Raw genomic sequence first — 22437 nt, 5'->3', positions numbered from 1 at the left:
GATCTGCAGAGAAGAATGGGAGAAACTCCCCGAATACAGGTGTGTCAAGCTTGTAGCGTCATACCCAAGAAGACTCGATGCTGTAATCACTGCCAAAGGTGCTCAACAAAGTACTGAGTAAAGTGTCTGAATACTTATGTAAATGTCATATTTCTGTTTTTCATTATTAACAAACCTGTTTTTGAATTTAATCCATTTTAGAATAAGGCTGTAACATAACAAAATGTGGAAAAAGTCAAGGGGTCTGAATACTTTCGAATGCACTGTATATGTACAGTGTATTAGCATATGTATACGAGATGTAGGCTATTGTATATGGCTGTATATATATAGCTCTGGTCTGTCCTTAGCCAATGTCAGTATCGTAATCTATGTCACTATCATATTCTATGTCACTATAATATTCTATTCTATACAAAAGAACATGGACCCTGATACTTGATACATTATGGTGATGTATATCCAAGACCAACATAGCACGCAGAACACATCCAATACAGGTATCAAGGTGATGCTTTAATTGACCAAGTTCCAATGATATTGTCACTCCTATCTCCTCCTTTACAAAAGACACTAAAATTGAAACATTTTCAAAGAGTAAAAAAGTAGTAAATATCCTTCAACCGACGAGGGATATACCAGAGAGAAAGCATGGCAAGAATCCAAATCATAATCATGACGATCACAGATAAAAGAGACATTACATATTACTATTTACATTTAGTAACACAGTCAGAGATTGACATAAATTATAATATGTATATATTAAGATCTGTAATTTACAAAAATCATAATGCATTATATCACAGAGAAAGGTTATCCATAACCTTGGCATTCAACAACAATTCTCAACCCCACGTTTTGCAACACTTTGACCTAAGCAAAAAAAAAATGTATCTTGTGTTTGGTCAATTTATTGTAGATGGGTGTGTTCTTTGGTTGTGCTAGGGACTTCTACAGACTCTGATTGGAAGTCTCGACTGTCAGTCAGTTGTCGTAGATACCAGGAAGATTAGTTTGATTAGTTGTGCTGCTTAGTTGGCTTCTGTTTAGAAAAATCCACAGGTCTACTGTACGGCTTCGCTGTTCAGTGTTTTAAGTGAGGGCCAGGTAGTAAGTTAGTGTGTGTAACAATCTATGAACTGCTATGGTCATCCCAGACTGAAAGAAAGCTTCAGAACGTCAACTTTTCAGAACTTCATATGAGCATCTCCTAAAGGCCTTCACATCCCAACCGCTTTCAGTTACCACACCAGGCCAAAACACTAGAACCAATCTCCAAGCATGTTCAAGTCAGAGCTTCAAAAGTCAAAGATGTTCAATTCCATAGTTCAAATTTAATCCAAAGTGGTGATGGTAGATTTATCATAATTTACATCAGACACAACACATGAAGGATCCAAACATCCCAAGACATGATTTCAGGCATCTACGGATGATGGAGAATGCCAAAGCACTGACTGATCAGATTCTTCTCAGAGTTTAGACATATCCTTGAATCCTTTCACACTCCCTATCATCCTGACTCTCACAACAAAAACTGCTGCCGGTAAGACCTGGAGTGGGTCACACGGCTGTGCAACCAGCTTTTACTACAACCCCACAACCAGGGTGGATTAGAATCCATAATCAGGACCTGCCCTCTCCCTGACCCTCCTCCCCTCAACCCTTTCCCCGCCCAGCCCCCACAGGCCTCAGTGCCAAACCTTAACACCAGGCCTCATCATTGTTTCAGCTGGCACAGCCTTGGGTGGATCAGATCAGCTGGATTTGGGGATAATCATCTTAGGCCATCTCATTCACATACAGACGAGAGCTCCCATCAGCTCTTTAACCCAAGGCTACTGACCATGCCAGGGCCTGGTCCCTCCTCACACTTCAGGCCAGCCAGCCCTAACATAGATAGTAACACAACAACACTGGCCTTGGCCAGGCTCTCTATCTGAAGAGCTACCCATCAGGCTGGGATGTTGGTCTGGGACATGCATGGCTGTTTGTGTTTGTGTGTGTGTATGCACGTGTGTGTGGGTGTGTGTTTGCTTGCCATTGCGTGTGTGTCTGGTGGTGTCCATCCATCCCAAATGACATCCTCCTCCAGTCCAGACACACACAGAGCCCAGAGGGGCAGGTCAGGCTGCTACTACAGCCTCACCCACACTCCCCTACTACCTCCACCCTGGAGGCTGCTGGTGTGTGTCATCAGGAGGGGAGGGTGAACGGAGAGGAGGACAGAGGTCCATGGTAAATCAAAGTCGCACACTCACCCACACACTCACCTCCTTCCCTCCCATCCACCCCCATTCAACCCCCAACCGAGTCATGGACGACGCTTCGTCTTTCAGTCCCAGCCGTTGTCCTTGATCATGTGGGCCAGCTCAATGATGAACTTGCCCTCCTTGTACTTCTGACTGCTCTCAAAGGCATGCTCCTGTGGGGGAGTGTCAGGGTGGGGGAAGAGATGGAGGGAGGAAGGGGTGGAAAAGAGGGAGGGGGAGAGAGAAGGAGGAAGGGGAGAAAGAAGATGAGGCTTTTCCGGGATGAAAGACTTCACACTCATTGCCATTGAAAACACTGTCCTCTGATTTCGCCTCCAACCTTACTGAACCATGTTATATAATGGAGCATTGCAGAGAGTGCTGTGGGCCACTGCAGATTACAAATGTAGTCAAATGTGTTTTTACTGTACATCTCAATCATATGTAGTCTTTCCTTTTCAAGCAGAGAGAGGCGTTATCAGGTTTCATGGTCTGGAAGTCCACTGGGTCAAGCGTCTGTTGAACTCGGATGGCGTTGTAGAAACAACCGTTTCAGGGATATTAATGGCCTCGCCCCACGTTTCGTTATATCTGGGCAGACGTGTGAGGTACGTGTGAGTCATAACACCCCCCCCACACACACACACACACACACACACACACACACACACACACACACACACACACACACACACACACACAGGGGTCTGAGGGGGGAAGTGGTAGTGACCAGGCTGATAAACTGGACAGCTGGTATGTGGACCGGCTGTGTGTTCCACATTGACCTGCTGCTAGAAATACCACCTTTACTAAGTACTGAACATGGTGGCACAATTATACTTCAGTGCAAATATAAAGCTGTCCACATCTATATCATACACTGCTCAAAAAAATTAAGGGAACACGTAAACAACACAATGTAACTCCAAGTCAATCACACTTCTGTGAAATCAAACTGTCCACTTAGGAAGCAACACTGATTGATAATACATTTCACATGCTGTTGTGCAAATGGAATAGACAACAGGTGGAAATTATAGGCAATTAGCAAGACACCCCCAATAAAGGACTGGTTTTGCAGGTGGTGACCACAGACCACTTCTCAGTTCCTATGCTTCCTGGCTGATGTTTTGGTCACTTTTGAATGCTGGCGGTGCTTTCACTCTAGTGGTAGCATGAGACGGAGTCTACAACCCACACAAGTGGCTCAGGTAGTGCAGCTCATCCAGGATGGCACATCAATGCGAGCTGTGGCAAGAAGGTTTGCTGTGTCTGTCAGCGTAGTGTCCAGAGCATGGAGGCGCTACCAGGAGACAGGCCAGTACATCAGGAGACGTGGAGGAGGCCGTAGGAGGGAAACAACCCAGCAGCAGGACTGCAACCTCCGCCTTTGTGCAAGGAGGAGCAGGAGGAGCACTGCCAGAGCCCTGCAAAATGACCTCCAGCAGGCCACAAATGTGCATGTGTCTGCTCAAACGGTCAGAAACAGACTCCATGAGGGTGGTATGAGGGCCCGATGTCCACAGGTGGGGGTTGTGCTTACAGCCCAACACCGTGCAGGACGTTTGGCATTTGCCAGAGAACACCAAGATTGGCAAATTCGCCACTGGCGCCCTGTGCTCTTCATAGATGAAAGCAGGTTCACACTGAGCACATGTGACAGAAGTGACAGAGTCTGGAGACGCCGTGGAGAACGTTCTGCTGCCTGCAACATCCTCCAGCATGACCGGTTTGGCGGTGGGTCAGTCATGGTGTGGGGTGGCATTTCTTTGGGGGCCGCACAGCCCTCCATGTGCTCGCCAGAGGTAGCCTGACTGCCATTAGGTACCGAGATGAGATCCTCAGACCCCTTGTGAGACCATATGCTGGTGCGGTTGGCCCTGGGTTCCTCCTAATGCAAGACAATGCTAGACCTCATGTGGCTGGAGTGTGTCAGCAGTTCCTGCAAGAGGAAGGCATTGATGCTATGGACTGGCCCGCCCGTTCCCCAGACCTGAATCCAATTGAGCACATCTGGGACATCATGTCTCGCTCCATCCACCAACGCCACGTTGCACCACAGACTGTCCAGGAGTTGGCGGATGCTTTAGTCCAGGTCTGGGAGGAGATCCCTCAGGAGACCATCCGCCACCTCATCAGGAGCATGCCCAGGCGTTGTAGGGAGGTCATACAGGCACGTGGAGGCCACACACACTACTGAGCCTCATTTTGACTTGTTTTAAGGACATTACATCAAAGTTGGATCAGCCTGTAGTGTGGTTTTCCACTTTAATTTTGAGGGTGACTCCAAATCCAGACCTACATGGGTTGATAAATTTGATTTCCATTGATAATTTTTGTGTGATTTTGTTGTCAGCACATTCAACTATGTATTTAATAAGATTATTTCATTCATTCAGATCTAGGATGTGTTATTTTAGTGATTTTTTTGAGCAGTGTATATACAGTTGAAGTCGGAAGTTTACATACACTTAGGTTGGAGTCATTAAAACAAGTTTTTCAACCACTCAAAAAAATTATTGTTAACAAATTATAGTTTTGGCAAGTTGGTTAGGACATCTACTTTGTGCATGACACAAGTAATTTTTCCAACAATTGTTTACAGACAGATTATTTCACTTATAATTCACTGTATCACAATTCCAGTGGTTCAGAAGTTTACATACACTAAGTTGACTGTAACTTTAAACAGCTTGGAAAATTCCAGAAAATGATGTCATGGCTTTAGACGCTTCTGATAGCCTAATTGACATCATTTGAGTCAATTGGAGGTGTAACTGTGGATGTATTTCAAGGCCTACCTTCAAACTCCATGCCTCTTTGCTTGACATCATGGGAAAATCTAAAGAAATCAGCCCAAAAAAATTGTAGACCTCCACAAGTCTGGTTCATCCTTAGGAGCAATTTCCAAACGCCTGAAGGTACCACGTTCATCTGTACAAACAATAGTAAGCAAGTATAAACACCATGGGACCACGCAGCCGTCATACCACTCAGGAAGGAGACGCGTTATGTCTCCTAGAGATTAACGTACTTTGGTGCGAAAAGTGCAAATCAATCACAGAACAACAGCAAAGGACCTTGTGAAGAAGCTGGAGGAAACAAGTACAAAAGTATCTATATCCACAGTTAAACGAGTCCTATATTGACATAACCTGAAAGACCGCTCAACAAGGAAGAAGCCACTGCTCCAAAACCGGCACAAACTGCACATGGGGACGAAGATCGTACTTTTTGGAGAAATGTCCTCTGGTCTGATGAAACAAAAATAGAACTGTTTGGCCATAATGACCATCGTTATGTTTGGAGGAAAAAGGGGGATGCTTGCAAGACGAAGAACACCATCCCAACTGTGAAGCACGGGGGTGGCAGCATCATGCTGTGGGGGTGCTTTGCTGCAGGAGGGACTGGTGCACTTCACAAAATAGATTGCATCATGAGGAAGGAAAATTATGTGGATATATTGAAGTTGTGGCAAAATGGTTTAAGGACAACAAAGTCAAGGTATCGGAGTGGCCATCACAAAGCCCTGACCTCAATCCTATAGAACATTTGTGGCCAGAACTGAAAAAGCATGTGCGAGCAAGGAGGCCTACAAACCTGACTCAGTTACACCAGCTCTGTCAGGAGGAATGGGCCAAAATTCACCCAACTTATTGTGGGAAGCTTCTGGAAGGCTACCCAAAACGTTTGACCCAAGTTAAACAGTTTAAAGGTAATGCTACCAAATACTAATTGAGTGTATGTAAACTTCTGACCCACTGGGAATGTGATGAAAGAAATAAAAGCTTAAATAAATCCTTCTCTCTACTATTATTCTGACATTTCACATTCTTAAAATAAAGTGGTGATCCTAACTGACATAAGACAGGGAATCTTTACTAGGATTAAATGTCAGGAATTGTGAAAAACTGAGTTTAAATGTATTTGGCTAAGGTGTATGTGAACTTCCGACTTCAACTGTATACAGCAAATTGACAACTAGAATGCCAAAGGTCTGCAAGGCTGTAATAGCTGCAAATGTAGGATTCTTTGATGAAAGAAAAGTTTGAAGGACACAATTATTATTTATATTAAAAATCATTATTTCTAATCTTGTTAATGACTACATTTCCTATGCATGTTGCTATATTTCCTATTCAAACTCATTTCATGTATGTTTTCATGGAAAACAAGGATGTTTCTAAGTGACCCCAAACTTTTGAATGGTAGTGTATATAATGTATACATTTGTGTTCCACAAGGAACAGTAACTGTATGTCTTTTTCAGTACAACTCAGATTGATGTCCACATCTATCTCCTCATATATATAGGCCACATTATATATAGGCTACATTATATATAGGCTACATTATATATACACACTACATTATACAGTGCCTTCGGAAAGTATTCAGACTCCTTGACTTTTTCCACATTTTGTTAGGTTACAGCCTTATTCTAAAATTGATAAAATAGTTTTTTCCCCTCATCAATCTACACACAATACCCCATAATGACAAAGCAAAAACTGATTTTTACAATTCTTTGCAAATGTATAAAAAATAACAAACGGAAATATCACATTTATATAAGTATTCAGACCCTTTACTCAGTACTGGGAGCCTGAGGGGGCCGGCTGAAGCATGGGAGCCTGAGTGGGCCGGCTGAGGCATGCGAGCCTGACGAGCCGGCTGAGGCATGGAAGCCTGACGGGGCCAGCTGAGGCATGGGAGCCTGACTGGGCCAGCTGAGGCATGGGAGCCTGACGAGCCGGCTGAGGCATGGGAGCCTGACGAGCCGGCTGAGGCATGGGAGCCTGACAAACTGGCTGAGAGTCAGCATTCTGTAAAAGCTTCCAGCATCTGGTATTCCCAAGCAGTCTCCCAACCAAGTACTAATCAGGCCCGACCCTGCTTAGCTACGACACCAGAAAAATTCCTGTTGCTTCCAATTGTTGAATCAGCATTCTGTAACACAGACGCTGGGAGACGAGAAGCAAGTACAGGGTGAGGGTTTAATAATAAATAAACATAGAACAAACCAAGAACAGCGTCTGGACATGAGAAACATAACATCAATGCTGACTGGGCAATGAACCTGAGGGAGTGACAGATATAGGGGAGGTAATCAATGACGTGATGGAGTCCAGGTGAGTCCCATAATGAAGCGCAGGTGTGCGTAATGATGAGTGAACTGGTGACCTCGAGCACCGGAGAGGGGGAGCGGGTGTAGACGTGACAGCGGAACTCTAGAGCTCTGTCAGAGTGACCATCGGGTTCTTGGTCACCTCCCTGACCAAGGCCCTTCTCCCCTGATTGCTCAGTTTGGCCGGGTGACCAGCTCTAGGAAGAGGCTTGGTGGTTCCAAACTTCTTCCATTTAAGAATGATGGAGGCCACTGTGTTCTTGGGGACCTTCAATGCTGCAGAACTGTTTTGGTACCCTTCCCCAGATCTGTGCCTCGACACAATCCCAGCTCTACGGATAATTCCTTCAACCTCATGGCTTGGTTTTGCTCTGACATGCACTGTCAACTGTGGGACCTTATATAGACAGGTGTGTGCCCTTCCAAATCATGTCCAATCAATTGAATTTACCACAGGTGGACTCCAATCAAGTTGTAGAAACATCTCAAGGATGATCAATGGAAACAGGATGCACCTGAGCTCAATTTCGAGTCTCATAGCAAAGGGTCTGAATACTTATGTAAATAAGGTATTTCTGTTTTTTTTTGCTAAAATGTCTAAAAACCTGTTTTCACTTTGTCATTATGGGGTATTGTGTGTAGCTTGCCGAGGATTTGTATTTATTTAATCAATTTTAGAATAAGGCTGTAACGTAGCAAAATGTGGAAAATGTCAAGGGGTCTGAATACTTTCCGAAGGCACATTAGATATAGGGTACATTAACCTGTATATAGGCTACATTATATATATATTGGCTACATTATTTGTAGGCTACATTATTTATAGGGCCTTCTTATTTTGTATACATTAAAACAGATATATTTTTTTGAATGGATTCTAACCCTTTGTCTAATTTGTGATTGGATAAGCAGTTGTTCTTGTTGCTGGTAAAACTGGTCTTGAATCACTACAGTTATCTCAGTGTGGACAGCCCAGCATGAATGGCTACTATTCTGAAACCAATTGAATCACTCTACAAACAAACACTTAAGGTTTTTGATAACAAACCAAACAGTTACCACCATTGTCACATCATTCACAAACATAATTTATTCAGTCTGGATAGCTTTAAGCAGTATGTAGATGCAAGCCTTGTCTTTAAGATCCTGCATGGTCTTGCCCCTCCACCTCTATGCCGGCATATCATGCTCAAGGAAAACACCTCCAGGATAACAAGAGCAGTAACTAGAGGGGATTGCGTTGTCCCTTTTCGACACAGCATATTCGGTCAATCGGCCTTCTCTGTTAGAGCTACAATATGTCACGATCGCCGGTAAGAGAGGACCAATGCGCAGCGTCGAATGCAAACATATTTATTAACACTGAAGGAAACACGAACAAAACAACAAACGATACGTGACAGTACACGGTCAAACATAAACAGACTTGAAACAAAATCCCACAAACACGAAAGAAAAGCCGACTGTTTAAATATGGCTCCCAATCAGAGACAACCAGCTGACAGCTGACACTCGTTGCCTCTGATTGGGAGTCACTCAGGCCAACATAGAAATAATCAAACTAGACCCACAACCTACAACACAAAACATAGAAACTAACACCCTGGCTCAACATAAGAGAGTCCCCCGAGCCAGGGCGTGACACAATATACTGGATTGCAATGCTCATGGACTTGAAAAGCTGCACTGATTATTGCACTTTTACATTTAAATTGAAAACATGGCTCAAATCTATCCAAACCTGTGCACATGAGTTATCTGTGGTTCCTCATATGTAAGATTACAGTGTTTTTATTACGAATAAGTTGTTGTTGTTGTTAGAATTATATATTATTGGATGTCAAGTATTTGTATTTTGTATTGTTTTAGTGTGTATTTGTATTGTGGCAGTATAATTGCCTTTACCTGCCCTGGGACTACGGGTGCAAATTAGCTTTTGGCTAACCCTGGCACATTTACATGGATGTTGCATTATTGTAATATTGATGTTGATTAATGTGCATTTTCCCCTATATATTTAAAAATTTTAAAATAATAATAATAAACATATTTGAACTAGGAGAAGGAGGTCAACTTCGGTTGATTGAGTACTTGGAAAATGTATAGGCCTACATCATGAGAAATATGCCCCTTAGATCAAGATTGGGACTGCAAGGAGTCCCTTTACTGAGTCAGCCTTTGTACTGTAATGTTACACTGATATTAGGAATGATGGGCCCAAAATAGTCTCAGGATTCAAAATTAAGACCAGAACTCAGCCATGTAAATACGATAACATGAACAGTGAAGTAGGGCCTGCACACTCAATTGTTCCAAAACCTTTATTAGTTCACAGCATTTCAATTCTACAACGATCTAATAAGGTATTACTAATGAAGGTAATAATGTGCCAGTGCCTATCCTCTCTAACTCTAGATACAGTATCTGCCCCCCCCAGACACGTGCACACTCTTACACTCACATATTTCCAACCCAGAGTTGTCTTGCAGTTCTCACAGTAGATATCTGCCACAGCATGCAGCCCCGTGAGCAACACTCTCTCTTCCGCCGGCCCACACCCCACGTTCACCCTGAGAGAGAGAGAGCGAGAGAGAGCAAGAGAAAGCAAGCTCATAAGCTGTTGCCTGTCTATACTGAGTCATAACGCCCACTCACACACTAGATAATATTGCCCAAAGGCACTTCATACTGAGCTAGATAGGGACCGTGTTCATACAGTAGGAATGAGCATCTTCATTTCATACTCATTGTGATTGTGCTCGTGGGCTGAGAACTGGATCATGGCTGTACTGTATCTACATGCAAACACACTGATACTCACACTGAGTTGAACAGATAAGCTCTGCCTTGGCTCCCCTGGAAAGACTGCATGAGAAGAAGATAAGTAGGTTAAAAAGGATCCTCAGCCCCGCCACTTCATTGGCGTGATCATTGAACAGCAGGAAATATCCCAGATTTTGCCTTTAAAGTAAGACTGACTGACTGACTGACAGACACATGTGCCTTCTGTACAGGTGAGGGTTTACTTTACATAGTGTAGCACATGGAAATAGTAATATTCTAACATACAAACACACACACCCACACAAGCTGTGGAAGTATGATGGCGGTGAAATGAGCAGGTGCAGTAGGCTCGTTTCCAGTCTGAAAGTGCAGCATCAGCTGTAATACTAGGTCCAAGTGTGAAGGAGTCTGCCAGCAGAGCTTTAAGACAGCTGCAGCAAGCACTCAATACCTTTCCAGTTATTACAGTGCGATGCATTGAAAGTTCTAATTAATCTGTAAAAACTACAGTATTTATACAGTATATCCTTTATTTAACCAGGGAAGTCACGTTAAGATGGACATCTCTTCCAAGTAAGTCCTGGAGCCAAACAGTAGCATGTTCTCTCATGCTCTCTCTTGGGAATGACTTGCAGGGCAGTGTTTCCCTTAAATACATGATTCAACTTATTACCAAACCCTTGATTAGTAGAATCAGGGTCAAGTTCATTCGGCACAAAACAGAAGAAAACGGACTGAAACACGGAGTGTCTATCTGGACTTGTCAAACAAGAAATACTCTAATTTTCTGTTGCAAAACATTTGAAAACGTTTTCCGCTGCATGCCCTAATGAACACCACCCAGGTGTGGTAGGGCTGGGCTTTAAAGATGGACTGCCTTTAAAAAGCAATGAATCCCTTTGAAAACGGCCTATGTGGCATCGATATGAGTCAGAAACCGTTATTCTAGTGTAAAGATGTAGTACAGTGTGTAATTAGGATAAGTCTCGTCTAAAATTTTGTTTGGAACATCCGTGCGTCACAACGGGTAAATGACGATGTCCATTTGCCCAATAACATGGGGTGAACAGCTGCGGTGATTGCTCTCAATCCAATAGCATAGACAGTGAGACAGACCTGCCCAGCAGCTCCGACTGTTTACATAAGACAACACGTCAGGCATTTTTTTACTTGAGAAATACTGCACCAAACAACTTAGTTAGATCTAAAATTGCGTGACTAAAACATCCTCTGCAAGTTCTTAGATTCATTCAGGGGACTTTGAGGAAAGTGAAATAGGCTTCCACATCTACAGTGTCTCACGGGGGACAAACATCATTAACCAAATGCGGAATCGGTTAGGAAACACACATCCAAGACTGAAATCTAGTTTTTCTAATGAGCAACAGAAAAACATACGTGCCAATCGGCATGTTCAGCGGCTCTTTAAAGGAAATGTGGAATAGATTGAGGGAAACACAATTAGAGCAAGCAGTGTTATTAGGGAATGGACAGTTGTGGTCGGTATGTTAAAGTCAGTATTCACCTTGGAGATGAGCTCGTCGTGGTTGGCCAGGTGCGCTCTGCAGTGGATGCAGCTGTAGGTTCGGTGGCAGCTGGGCAGGTAGGCCTGGAAGGTCTTGGAGCGCGTCATCCTGACCATCGGGTGTGGCGGGGTGGGGGGACGGTGCAGGAAGGGGCTGCCGGCCCAGCTAGGCTCGCAGGGGAAGCACCGCAACACACAGGTGAGGGCCGTTGTGGGGGGCGGGGCGGGAGGCACACACCTGTTGAAGCGGAGCACAGGAGATACACAATCTGATGAAGGTGGTCTATAGTCGAAACCTCGTTGTTGTTTTTGACCTAATCCCTGTGTAGGTTGTTGGCAACACAGCACAAACAGATCTGAGTCCAGGATAATCCGTGTGTGGATATAAAGAGATTTTAACTGGAGTGCCTTGGAGAAAAAAAAATTATGAGCTCCCACAGGGATACCTTTACATGGCTGCATAATGCATATCATTGGCTATCTTTTGACACTGTAAAATACAAAAATCTGTTAGCCTCCATATGTTCTCTGCATATGAAGTACAGTAGTGAAATTACTTTGCAGTGGAGCATGACAGAGCATGAATGTGTATGTAGCCTATGATAGATGACAAATGCCAACATGGTCGCTGAGGTATTCTATACTGAGTCAAGCATAGACTGTGATCTCATGATCATTGTATTATACTGAGAGACAGTAGCCTTAAAATAATTTCACTTTAGACTGTTAACTCAAAGAGGCTTGTAAGGGAAAGGCTGTGTACTATAAGCCTTTAAGACATGCCCTTGTTTTCTCTGTAGGCTTCTGCCTCTGAGCCAACAGTGTGGGACCGGGGCATAAAGAGACCACTCAGAGGTCTTGCGCGCACACAAACGCACGCACGCACGCACGCACACACGCACGCAGACACACGCTAACCTCGAAGCCTTTCTTTCTCTCTGTCATTTTAGGACAAAAATGTGAGGATAAGGCTAAAGCACAGTTTAGTACAGATCCAAGTAATCTCAACAATCTCCATAGACTCCAATTAGGAACAGGTTGTTACTCTAAACCAGGGTTGTGGTCAATTCCATTTAAATTCAGTCAATTCAGGAAGTAAACTTGAAATTCCAATTCCACATTTACCTCATTGAAACGCATTAAGGAATATTGGAATGGGAACTTCCTGAATTGACCCCAACCCTGCAGTAAACCCTGGGTGCAATGAGGTTCATCTAGTCAAACAGCCTTGGTTAGATACATATACAGTGGGGAGAACAAGTATTTGATACACTGCTGATTTTGCAGGTTTTCCTACTTACAAAGCATGTAGAGGTCTGTTTTTATCATAGGTACACTTCAACTGTGAGAGACGGAATCTAAAACAAAAATCCAGAAAATCACATTGTAATTAATTTGCATTTTATTGCATGACATAAGTATTTGATACATCAGAAAAGCAGAACTTAATATTTGGTACAGAAACCTTTGTTTGCAATTACAGAGATCATACGTTTCCTGTAGGTCTTGACCAGGTTTGCACACACTGCAGCAGGGATTTTGGCCCACTCCTCCATACAGACCTTCTCCAGATCCTTCAGGTTTCGGGGCTGTCGCTGGGCAATACGGACTTTCAGCTCCCTCCAAAGATTTTCTATTGGGTTCAGGTCTGGAGACTGGCTAGGCCACTCCAGGACCTTGAGATGCTTCTACGGAGCCACTCCTTAGTTGCCCTGGCTGTGTGTTTCGGGTCGTTGTCATGCTGGAAGACCCAGCCACGACCCATCTTCAATGCTCTTACTGAGGGAAGGAGGTTGTTGGCCAAGATCTCGCGATACATGGCCCCATCCATCCTCCCCTCAATACGGTGCAGTCGTCCTGTCCCCTTTGCAGAAAAGCATCCCCAAAGAATGATGTTTCCACCTCCATGCTTCACAGTTGGGATGGTGTTCTTGGGGTTGTACTCATCCTTCTTCTTCCTCCAAACACGGCGAGTGGAGTTTAGACCAAAAAGCTCTATTTTTGTCTCATCAGACCACATGACCTTCTCCCATTCCTCCTCTGGATCATCCAGATGGTCATTGGCAAACTTCAGACGGGCCTGGACATGCGCTGGCTTGAGCAGGGGGACCTTGCGTGCGCTGCAGGATTTTAATCCATGACGGCGTAGTGTGTTCCTAATGGTTTTCTTTGAGACTGTGGTCCCAGCTCTCTTCAGGTCATTGACCAGGTCCTGCCGTGTAGTTCTGGGCTGATCCCTCACCTTCCTCATGATCATTGATGCCCCACGAGGTGAGATCTTGCATGGAGCCCCAGACCAAGGGTGATTGACCGTCATCTTGAACTTCTTCCATTTTCTAATAATTGCGCCAACAGTTGTTGCCTTCTCACCAAGCTGCTTGCCTATTGTTCTGTAGCCCATCCCAGCCTTGTGCAGGTCTACCATTTTATCCCTGATGTCCTTACACAGCTCTCTGGTCTTGGCAATTGTGGAGAGGTTGGAGTCTGTTTGATTGAGTGTGTGGACAGGTGTCTTTTATACAGGTAACGAGTTCAAACAGGTGCAGTTAATACAGGTAATGAGTGGAGAACAGGAGGGCTTCTTAAAGAAAAACTAACAGGTCTGTGAGAGCCGGAATTCTTACTGGTTGGTAGGTGATCAAATACTTATGTCATGCAATAAAATGCAAATTAATTAGTTAAAAATCATACAATGTGATTTTCTGGATTTTTGTTTTAGATTCCGTCTCTCACAGTTGAAGTGTACCTATGATAAAAAATTACAGACCTCTACATGCTTTGGAAGTAGGAAAACCTGCAAAATCGGCAGTGTATCAAATACTTGTTCTCCCCATTGTATATCTGTCAACTAGCAGGTTCAAGGCCTGCCCTGTCATTATCTTGAAATATGGAGCTAAATACAGCTTCAATATATTTAGTTACAGTTTACTGTCAAAGCAATGATGTACTCTATGAATCCAATATGTTCCGTCGCTAATGGATGACGAGTCAACCACACTCTGCAATGGGTGGTATGATTACCTAGGTCTATTTCTGGTTTGATTACCTAGGTCTATTTTTGGTTTGATTACCTAGGTCTATTTCTGGTTTGATTACCTAGGTCTATTTCTGGTTTGATTACCTAGGTCTATTTTTGGTTTGATTACCTAGGTCTATTTTTGGTTTGATTACCTAGGTCTATTTTTGGTTTGATTACCTAGGTCTATTTCTGGTTTGATTACCTAGGTCTATTTTTGGTTTGATTACCTAGGTCTATTTTTGGTTTGATTACCTAGGTCTATTTTTGGTTTGATTACCTAGGTCTATTTCTGGTTTGATTACCTAGGTCTATTTCTGTCTCATGGGGATATCACACAGGCACGCCTCGCACACACACACATATAAACACACACTTACACACCAGTGTTGATATAGTATGGTGAAATCAAGTATTGTGAAAGAGAAACATTATGTCACGGCCTTCCAAAGGATCCATTCCCAAGCTTTTCCCATGTCAGTCAGTGACTTGAGAGATAAAATGAGAGGTGAGTCTCATGTGCATTACAAACGGAGAGACCGGCTTGTCTGCACCAAATCACATTAGCCTTCCAAATCACCTCGATTAGTAATGATGTTCCACCCTCGACTCAGATATAGAAAATCATTTGTCCAGGTCTCTCAGTTATAATATATATTATGTCTCCATGTAACATATGTATAGAATGAGAGTAACAGATGGTGAATACAGTGTATTCGGAAAGTATCCAGACCCCTTGACTTTTTTCACATTATGTTACTGTGATGAGTGTGATGAAAGGAGTCAGGCGCAGGAGGGTAATCACCGAATACAGAGTTTATTCCTTCGTTGACACATAACTGCGCTCAAATAGCGATCAACGAAACAGGCACAGGGGAAACTCTCATCCCTGGCAAATACACGGTAAAGGTAGAATCCAATAATACAATGGCACAGGGGGAAAATCTACCCTGGCAACAAAATGTATGAGTAGCTCCACTGAGCTATACTACTCTCACAAATAACAATCACCCACAAGGACAAGGGGGCAGAGGGAACACTTATACACAGACTAATGAGGGGATTAGAACCAGGTGTGTGTGATTGACAAGACAAATGTGATGATGATTGGGGCGGCAGTGGTTAGTAAGCAGGTGACGACGAACGCCGAAGCCTGCCCGAACAAGGAGGGGAGGCAGCCTCGGCCAAAGTCGTGACAGTTACTTTACAGCCTTATTATAAAATTGATTAAATTATTTTTTTCTTCATCAATCTACACACAATACCCCATAATGACAAAGCAAAAAAATACAAAAATACCTTGCTTATATAAGTATTCAGACCCTTTGCTATGAGACTCGAAATTGAGCTCAGGTGCATCCTGTTTCCATTGATCATCCTTGAGATGTTTCTACAACTTGATTGGAGTCCACCTGTGGTAAATTCAATTGATTGGACATGATTTGGAAAGGCACACACCTGTCTATATAAGGTCTGACAGTTGACAGTGCATGTCAGAGCAAAAACCAAGCCATGAGGTCGAAGGAATTGTCCGTAGAGCTCTGAGACAGGATTGTGTTGAGGCACAGATCTTGAGGCACAAAAAATGTCTGCAGCATTTAAGGTCCCCAAGAACACAGTGGCCCCCTTCATTCTTAAATGGAAGAAGTTTGGAACCACCAAGACTATTCCTAGAGCTGGCTGCCCGGCCAAACTGAGCAATCGGGGGAGAAGGGCCTTGATCAGGGAGGTGACCAAGAACCCAATGGTCACTCTGACAGAGCTCCAGAGTTCCGCTGTGGAGATGGGAGAACATTCCAGAAGGACAACCATCTCTGCAGCACTCCACCAATCAGGCCTTTAGGGTAGAGTGGCCAGACGGAAGCCACTCCTCAGTAAAAGGCACATGACAGCCCGCTTGGAGTTTGCCAAAAAGCACCTAAAGGACTCTCAGACCATGAGAAAGAAGATTCTCTGGTCTGATGAAACCAATATTGAATTATTTGGCCTAAATGCCAAGCGTCACGTCTGGAGGAAACCTGGCACCATCCCTACGGTGAAACATGGTGGTGGCAGCATCATGCTGTAGGGATATTTTTCAGTGGGAGGGACTGGGAGACTAGTCAGGATCGAGGGGAAAGATGAACGGAGCAAAGTACAGAGAGATCCTTGATGAAAACCTGCTCCAGAGCGCTCAGGACCTCAGACTGGGGTGAAGGTTCACCTTCTAACAGGACAATGACTCTAAGCATACAGCCAAGACAACGCAGGAGTGGCTTCGGGACAAGTCTCTGCACGTCCTTGAGTGACCCAGCCAGAGCCCGGACTTGAACCCAATCTAATATCTCTGGAGAGACCTGAAAATAGCTGTGCAGCGACGCTCCCCATCAAACCTGACAGAGCTTGAGACGATCTGCAGAGAAGAATGGGAGAAACTCCCCAAATACAAGTGTGCCAAGCTTGTAGCGTAATACCCAAGAAGACTTGAGGCTGTAATCACTGCCAAAGGTGCTTCAAAGTACTGAGTAAAGGGTCTGAATACTTATGCAAATGTGATATTTTGTTTTTTCATTTTATATAAATTAGCAAAAAAGTCTAAAAACCTGTTTTTCCTTTGTCGTTATGGTGTATTGTGTGTAGATTGATGATGGGGGAAAAAACCATTGAATCAATTTTAGAATAAGGCTGTAACGTAACAAAATGTGGAAAAAGTCAAGGGGTCTGAATTCTTTCCGAATGCCCTGTATATTCACTTGTTTCGAACATTTTATAACTCAACCTATGTTGCACCGGTTGTTTCTTAGGTGAGAGGCTGACCGACACATTGACGAATCCTCCACTCATTTTCAAACACCAGATCATCTTTTGATGCGCTCATCTAAAAAAGGATCTCTTTCAAGACCCAGCATTTGTTTGTAGACTAAATGCAGCCACTACAACAACACAGCACAGCATGGAGAAGCTCTACCCTGCTTTGCACCAAAGCCTCTTTGTTTCATATCACAGAAGAATATCTAAGAACGCTAAGAATAAGTCCAAAGACTAAAACCAAGACACAAATTCTCTCTCTGTCAAATAATTCTCTAAAAGATAACAGGGATGGGATCCGCCAATGCTCTGAGCTTGCAAAAACTGCCAGCATGTTTTTTTGACACATCATCATCATCATCATCATCATCTTCTCCTGTTTCTGTCTGCCTTGCCCCTGAAGGCTGATGTGCTGAGCTGTCTGGTATTGGTATAGTCTGGGTGCCACACTACATGCCACATCACTTACTAGCCAAAGGTCCTCTCTGGTATCACAACAACAACCTTGCTTATGTAACCGGAGAGAAGCTGCTGCTGCTGCTGTGGTCGCTCGAACAGTCAGAGGGAAGATGATAGCGATAGCAGCCAGGGGACTGAGAGAGAGACGGACTGGGGAGCGTGCGTCCTTGTGTTTGGGGTCCTAGTTGTCCTTCATAGCACACAGCCCCACAGTTCCAATGGGAGGCTTTATGTAGTTCCTCTCTCTCTTTCTCTCTCTCTCTCTCTCATTTTGTTTCAGGGGCAACAGACAGCATAGTGATGCGTTACATCACTGACAGCTACAGACCGAATCTCAAATCCCCTTATCTGATCTTGAGGGTGAACAATGTAATCCTTTATTGGGGTTTTCCCTTATTTGATTTGTATGAGCCTTCGAGGGGAGGACATAAATGTTATGGTGTGTGTGCGTGCGCCTCTGCATATTACTGTAATAATTGACTTGAAGAAACTGTATGTCAGTGAGGCTATGTTCATTTGTGTTTCTGTGATTCAGTCAGAAATCAATGAGTAGCCTACTAGCTATACAGTTAGCCTACCTACCCATTCATACATAGAGAGTGGTGGCGGACTGGTGTGTGTGTGTGTGTGTGTGTTGTTGGCTGTGTGTCTGGTTGGGTGCTTGTGTATTTGCATACATGAACCGGGTCAGAGACAGTGGCTGCCTGGATCACTGTATGTAGGGCAGACCTTTAGCCACCACAGATGGTGGGGTTGCCTCAGTTTAGCAATGCAAGGACGTTGATTCAACATACACAAACTCACACACACGCGCAGGCACACACGCACATATACACCTACACACACCTTGTTCATGAGTGTGCTCATTGATCCAAAATGTTGTCTTGTGTTGTGTGTACAGTAACATGTCATTATTTGAAAAAACATCTATCTTTACATTATGATGCTGGAAAAGTATTTACTCAGCATTGCCTTTTAGCATCACACTCGGAAAAGTCCTATACAGGAGTTGCAAGTGCTACAGTGCATTCGGAAAGTATTCAGACCCTTGACTTTTTCCACATTTAATTACGTTACAGCCTTATTCTAAAATTGATGAAATAAAACATTTTCCTTCATCAATCTACACATAATGTTTTTGCACATTTACATAATTATTCAGAACCTTTGCTATGAGACTCAAAATTGAGCTCAGGTGTATCCTGTTTCCATTGTTCATCCTTGAGATGTTTCTACAACTTGATTGGAATCCACCTGTGGGAAATTAAATTGATTGGAGATGATTTGGAAAGGCACACACCTGTCTATATAAGGTCCCACAGTTGACAGTGCATGTCAGAGCAAAAACCAAGCCATGAGGTCGAAGGAATTGTCCGTAGAGCTCCGAGACAGGATTGTGTTGAGGCACAGATCTGCGAAAGGTTACCAAAACATTTCTGCAGCATTGAAGGTCCCCAAGAACACATTGGCCTCCATCATTCTTAAATGGAAGAAGTTTGGAAAAACACCAAGACTCTTCCTAGAGCTGGCCGCCCGGCCAAACTGAGCAATCGGGGGAAAAGGGCCTTGGTCAGGGAGATGACCAAAAACCTGATGGTCACTCTGACAGAGCTCCAGAGGTCCTCTGTGGAGATGGGAGAACCTTCCAGAAGGACAACCATCTCTGCAGCACTCCACCAATCAGGCCTTTATGGTAGAGTGGCCAGATGGAAGCCACTCCTCAGTAAAAGGCACATGACAGCCCGCTTGGATTTGCCAAAAGGCACCTAAAGACTCTCAGACCATGAGAAACAAGATTCTCTGGTCTGATGAAACCAAGATTCAACTCTTTGGCCTGAATGCCAAGCGTCACGTCTGGAGGAAACCTGGCACCATCCCTACGGTGAAGCATGGTGATGGCAGCATCATGCTGTGGGGAAGTATTTCAGCGGCAGGGACTGGGAGACTAGTCAGGATCGAGGGAAAGATGAATGGAGCAAAGTACAGAGAGATCCTTAAAGAAAACCTGCTCCAGATTGCTCAGGACCTCAGACGGGGGCAAAGGTTGATGATCCTAAGCACACAGCCAAGACAACGCAGGAGTGGCTACGGGCAAGTCTCTGAATGTCCTTGAGTGGCCCAGCCAGAGCCCGGACATGAACCCGATCGAACATCTCTGGAGAGACCTGAAAATAGCTGTGCAGCGACGCTCCCCATCCAACCTGACAGAGCTTGAGAAGATCTGCAGAGAAGAATGGGAGAAACTCCCCAAATGTCAAGCTTGTAGCGTCATACCCAATAATCGAGGCTGTAATCGCTGCCAAAGGTGCTTCAACAAAGTACTGAGTAAAGGATCTGAATACTTATGTAAATGTGATATCTGTTTTCGCTTTGTCATTATGGGGTATTGTGTGTAGATTGATGAGGAAAAAAACGATTTAATCCATTTTAGAATAAGGCTGTAACGTAACAACATGTGGAAGAAGTCAAGGGGTCTGAATACTTTACGAATGTAAAGGCAACAAATCAATCAAATGTATTTATAAAGCCCTTTTACATCAGCAGATGTCACAAAGTGCTATACAGAAACCCAGCCTAAAACCCCAAACATCAAGCAATGCAGATGTAGAAGCATGGTGGCTAGGAAAAACTCCCTAGAAAGGCAGAAACCTAGGAAGAAACCTAGAGAGGAACCAGGCTCTGAGGGGTCCCCTTCTGGCTGTGCCGGGTGGAGATTATAACAGTACATGGCCATTAAGGCCAGATTTTTCTCCAAGATGTTCAAACGTTTATAGATGATCAGCAGGGTCAAATAATAATCACAGTGGTTGTAGAGGTTGCAACAGGTCAGTACCTCAGGAGTAAATGTAATTTGTCTATTAGCGCCAGTTGTCTATAGGATACATGCAAATAAATAATTTGACAATGGTCAACTGGGGGAATAGGCTACACATGATTAAACACCCAACACAGAAGCCATAATAAACATGAAGCAGACAGTGACAATGTACCGATTGGCCACAGCAACCGGCAGCCCAAACTTTAGCAAAAAAAATGCACCCTAGGGCAGACAACCTTAGATTCCTGTTACACCCGACCATTTAACTCCCAGGAACTCTCCCTTATATTGCCTTATGCTCACTGGCATGGCATCAGCCTCATGGCAAAATGTGTAGAATAGCAGGAAATTAGCTCTAAAACAGCACAATTTTCTCAGCCTCATGCCAAAATGTGTAAAGTAGCATGAAAACGGCACATTCTGCTCTCTGGCCCATGGCAAAAACGGGTGGGGGGCTTGCTCGGACCTTGCGCTACTCCACTGCATATCATGATATTGATATTGTAAGCAGTTATGTTCCATTACTGCCTGCGGCTGCTGGTGGTGCAGGATCAGGCCACGCGTAACGTGTAATAATAATAATAATAATAACAAGCAGCTCCACTGCAGACCTCGCCATCCCATCCCATCCATGCCCGCAACATAAACAACCAGCTTGCAACATTCTGAACTGCATTGGGCAATTCATTTATAATAGCCTATTCAACCATAATGGTCAAACATTTCATTATGCAACTGAAATTGAATTTAAGGATTATTATGACAGCAAAATATTCCCCATTATAACACAAATATATATATATATATAATGGCAAGGATTTACATAGATTTACCTTTGAATAGAAGAAAAATATGTTGATCACTTAAAAAGTCGCACCTCCTCGTTTTCCTCGTAGCAATGCCAAACCTAAATCCTTCTTCGCATTCCTTTCGAGGTAAATTTCCTCTCCAGCACTGGCAAGTCGTGCAGACGCAATGTTTTTAAGCGCGCGGTGCCCAGACTGAGTTTGATGTAATTGCACAGAACCACACTGTACTTCGTCTGAAGACAAATTGACAGCCGTGTCCGCCAACCAATACAGCGATAAGGCATAGCAACACTGCGCTTATTGGTTATGAATAGACAGGAGCAACCAATACTCTTGCTCGTAATGTTAGGCTGGCTACCTGCAGTGCTATTCAGTTTTAGGACAGAGACAGATACAGACCTGTATTAAAGAATTTGCTGAGGAAAGCTATATCATTCAGAGATTGTGTTGACATGATGTAAATAGGCAGAATAGGCACAGCAATGGACTATGGACTTCAACAACTGAACTTTTGATCCAAGATTAACTCTTCGTATGACTTGTTTTGACGTTCGGTGGACTCTCCTTGGACCCTACTTCAGGGTTCCCCAAACTCGGTCCTGGGGTCCCCCATGGATGCACGTTTTGGTTTTTGTCCTAGCACTACACAGCTGATTCATATAATCAAAGCTTGATGATGAGTTGGTAATTTGAATAAACTGTGTAGTGCTAGGGTAAAAACCAAAACGTGCAAAACGGATAGTTTGTTTCAAATCTTTATGTAACTGATTGCTACCTCCTAGTGGTGGTTTTAAACCACACTCAAGATAAGAGGTGAAAGTAAAAGTTGTGTGTGAAAGCAGATCAGCGCCATCTG

At 43.8% G+C, this 22437-nt stretch overlaps 1 protein-coding gene across 2 annotated transcripts; it reads right to left on the bottom strand.

Annotated features, from left to right (window-relative positions):
* Positions 1–495: 495 nt before the first annotated feature.
* Positions 496–21912, bottom strand: LOC121567548 (protein yippee-like 2). Of its 2 annotated transcripts, XM_041877679.2 has the most exons (5): positions 21606–21887; positions 11693–11930; positions 10205–10248; positions 9845–9953; positions 496–2428 (listed from the first exon to the last, which is right to left on the bottom strand). In XM_041877679.2, the coding sequence occupies exons 2-5, from the start codon at positions 11807–11809 to the stop codon at positions 2339–2341; spliced, it is 360 nt and encodes a 119-aa protein (XP_041733613.1). In that variant the 5' UTR covers positions 11810–11930; positions 21606–21887; the 3' UTR covers positions 496–2338. The 2 variants fall into 2 exon arrangements, with proteins under 2 accessions (XP_041733613.1, XP_045073617.1); XM_045217682.1 differs by lacking the exon at positions 496–2428 and having other exon boundaries at positions 8958–9953; positions 21606–21912.
* Between the last annotated feature and the right edge of the window lie 525 nt (positions 21913–22437).

The sequence above is a fragment of the Coregonus clupeaformis genome, chromosome 6 (genome assembly GCF_020615455.1).
Source record: "Coregonus clupeaformis isolate EN_2021a chromosome 6, ASM2061545v1, whole genome shotgun sequence".
Lineage (NCBI taxonomy): Eukaryota > Metazoa > Chordata > Actinopteri > Salmoniformes > Salmonidae > Coregonus > Coregonus clupeaformis.
This window is presented reverse-complemented; position numbering and strand designations above follow the sequence as displayed.

Bases quoted from the DNA above. Each gene is read 5' to 3' on its own strand.
- LOC121567548 (XM_045217682.1), bottom strand. From the start codon at position 11,809: ATGGTCAGGATGACGCGCTCCAAGACCTTCCAGGCCTACCTGCCCAGC. The intron at 10,249-11,692 runs GTGAATACTGAC...CTTCTCATGCAG, and splicing joins ACGACGAGCTCATCTCCAAG to TCTTTCCAGGGGAGCCAAGG. The intron at 9,954-10,204 runs GTGAGTATCAGT...TCTCTCTCTCAG, and splicing joins GCTTATCTGTTCAACTCAGT to GGTGAACGTGGGGTGTGGGC.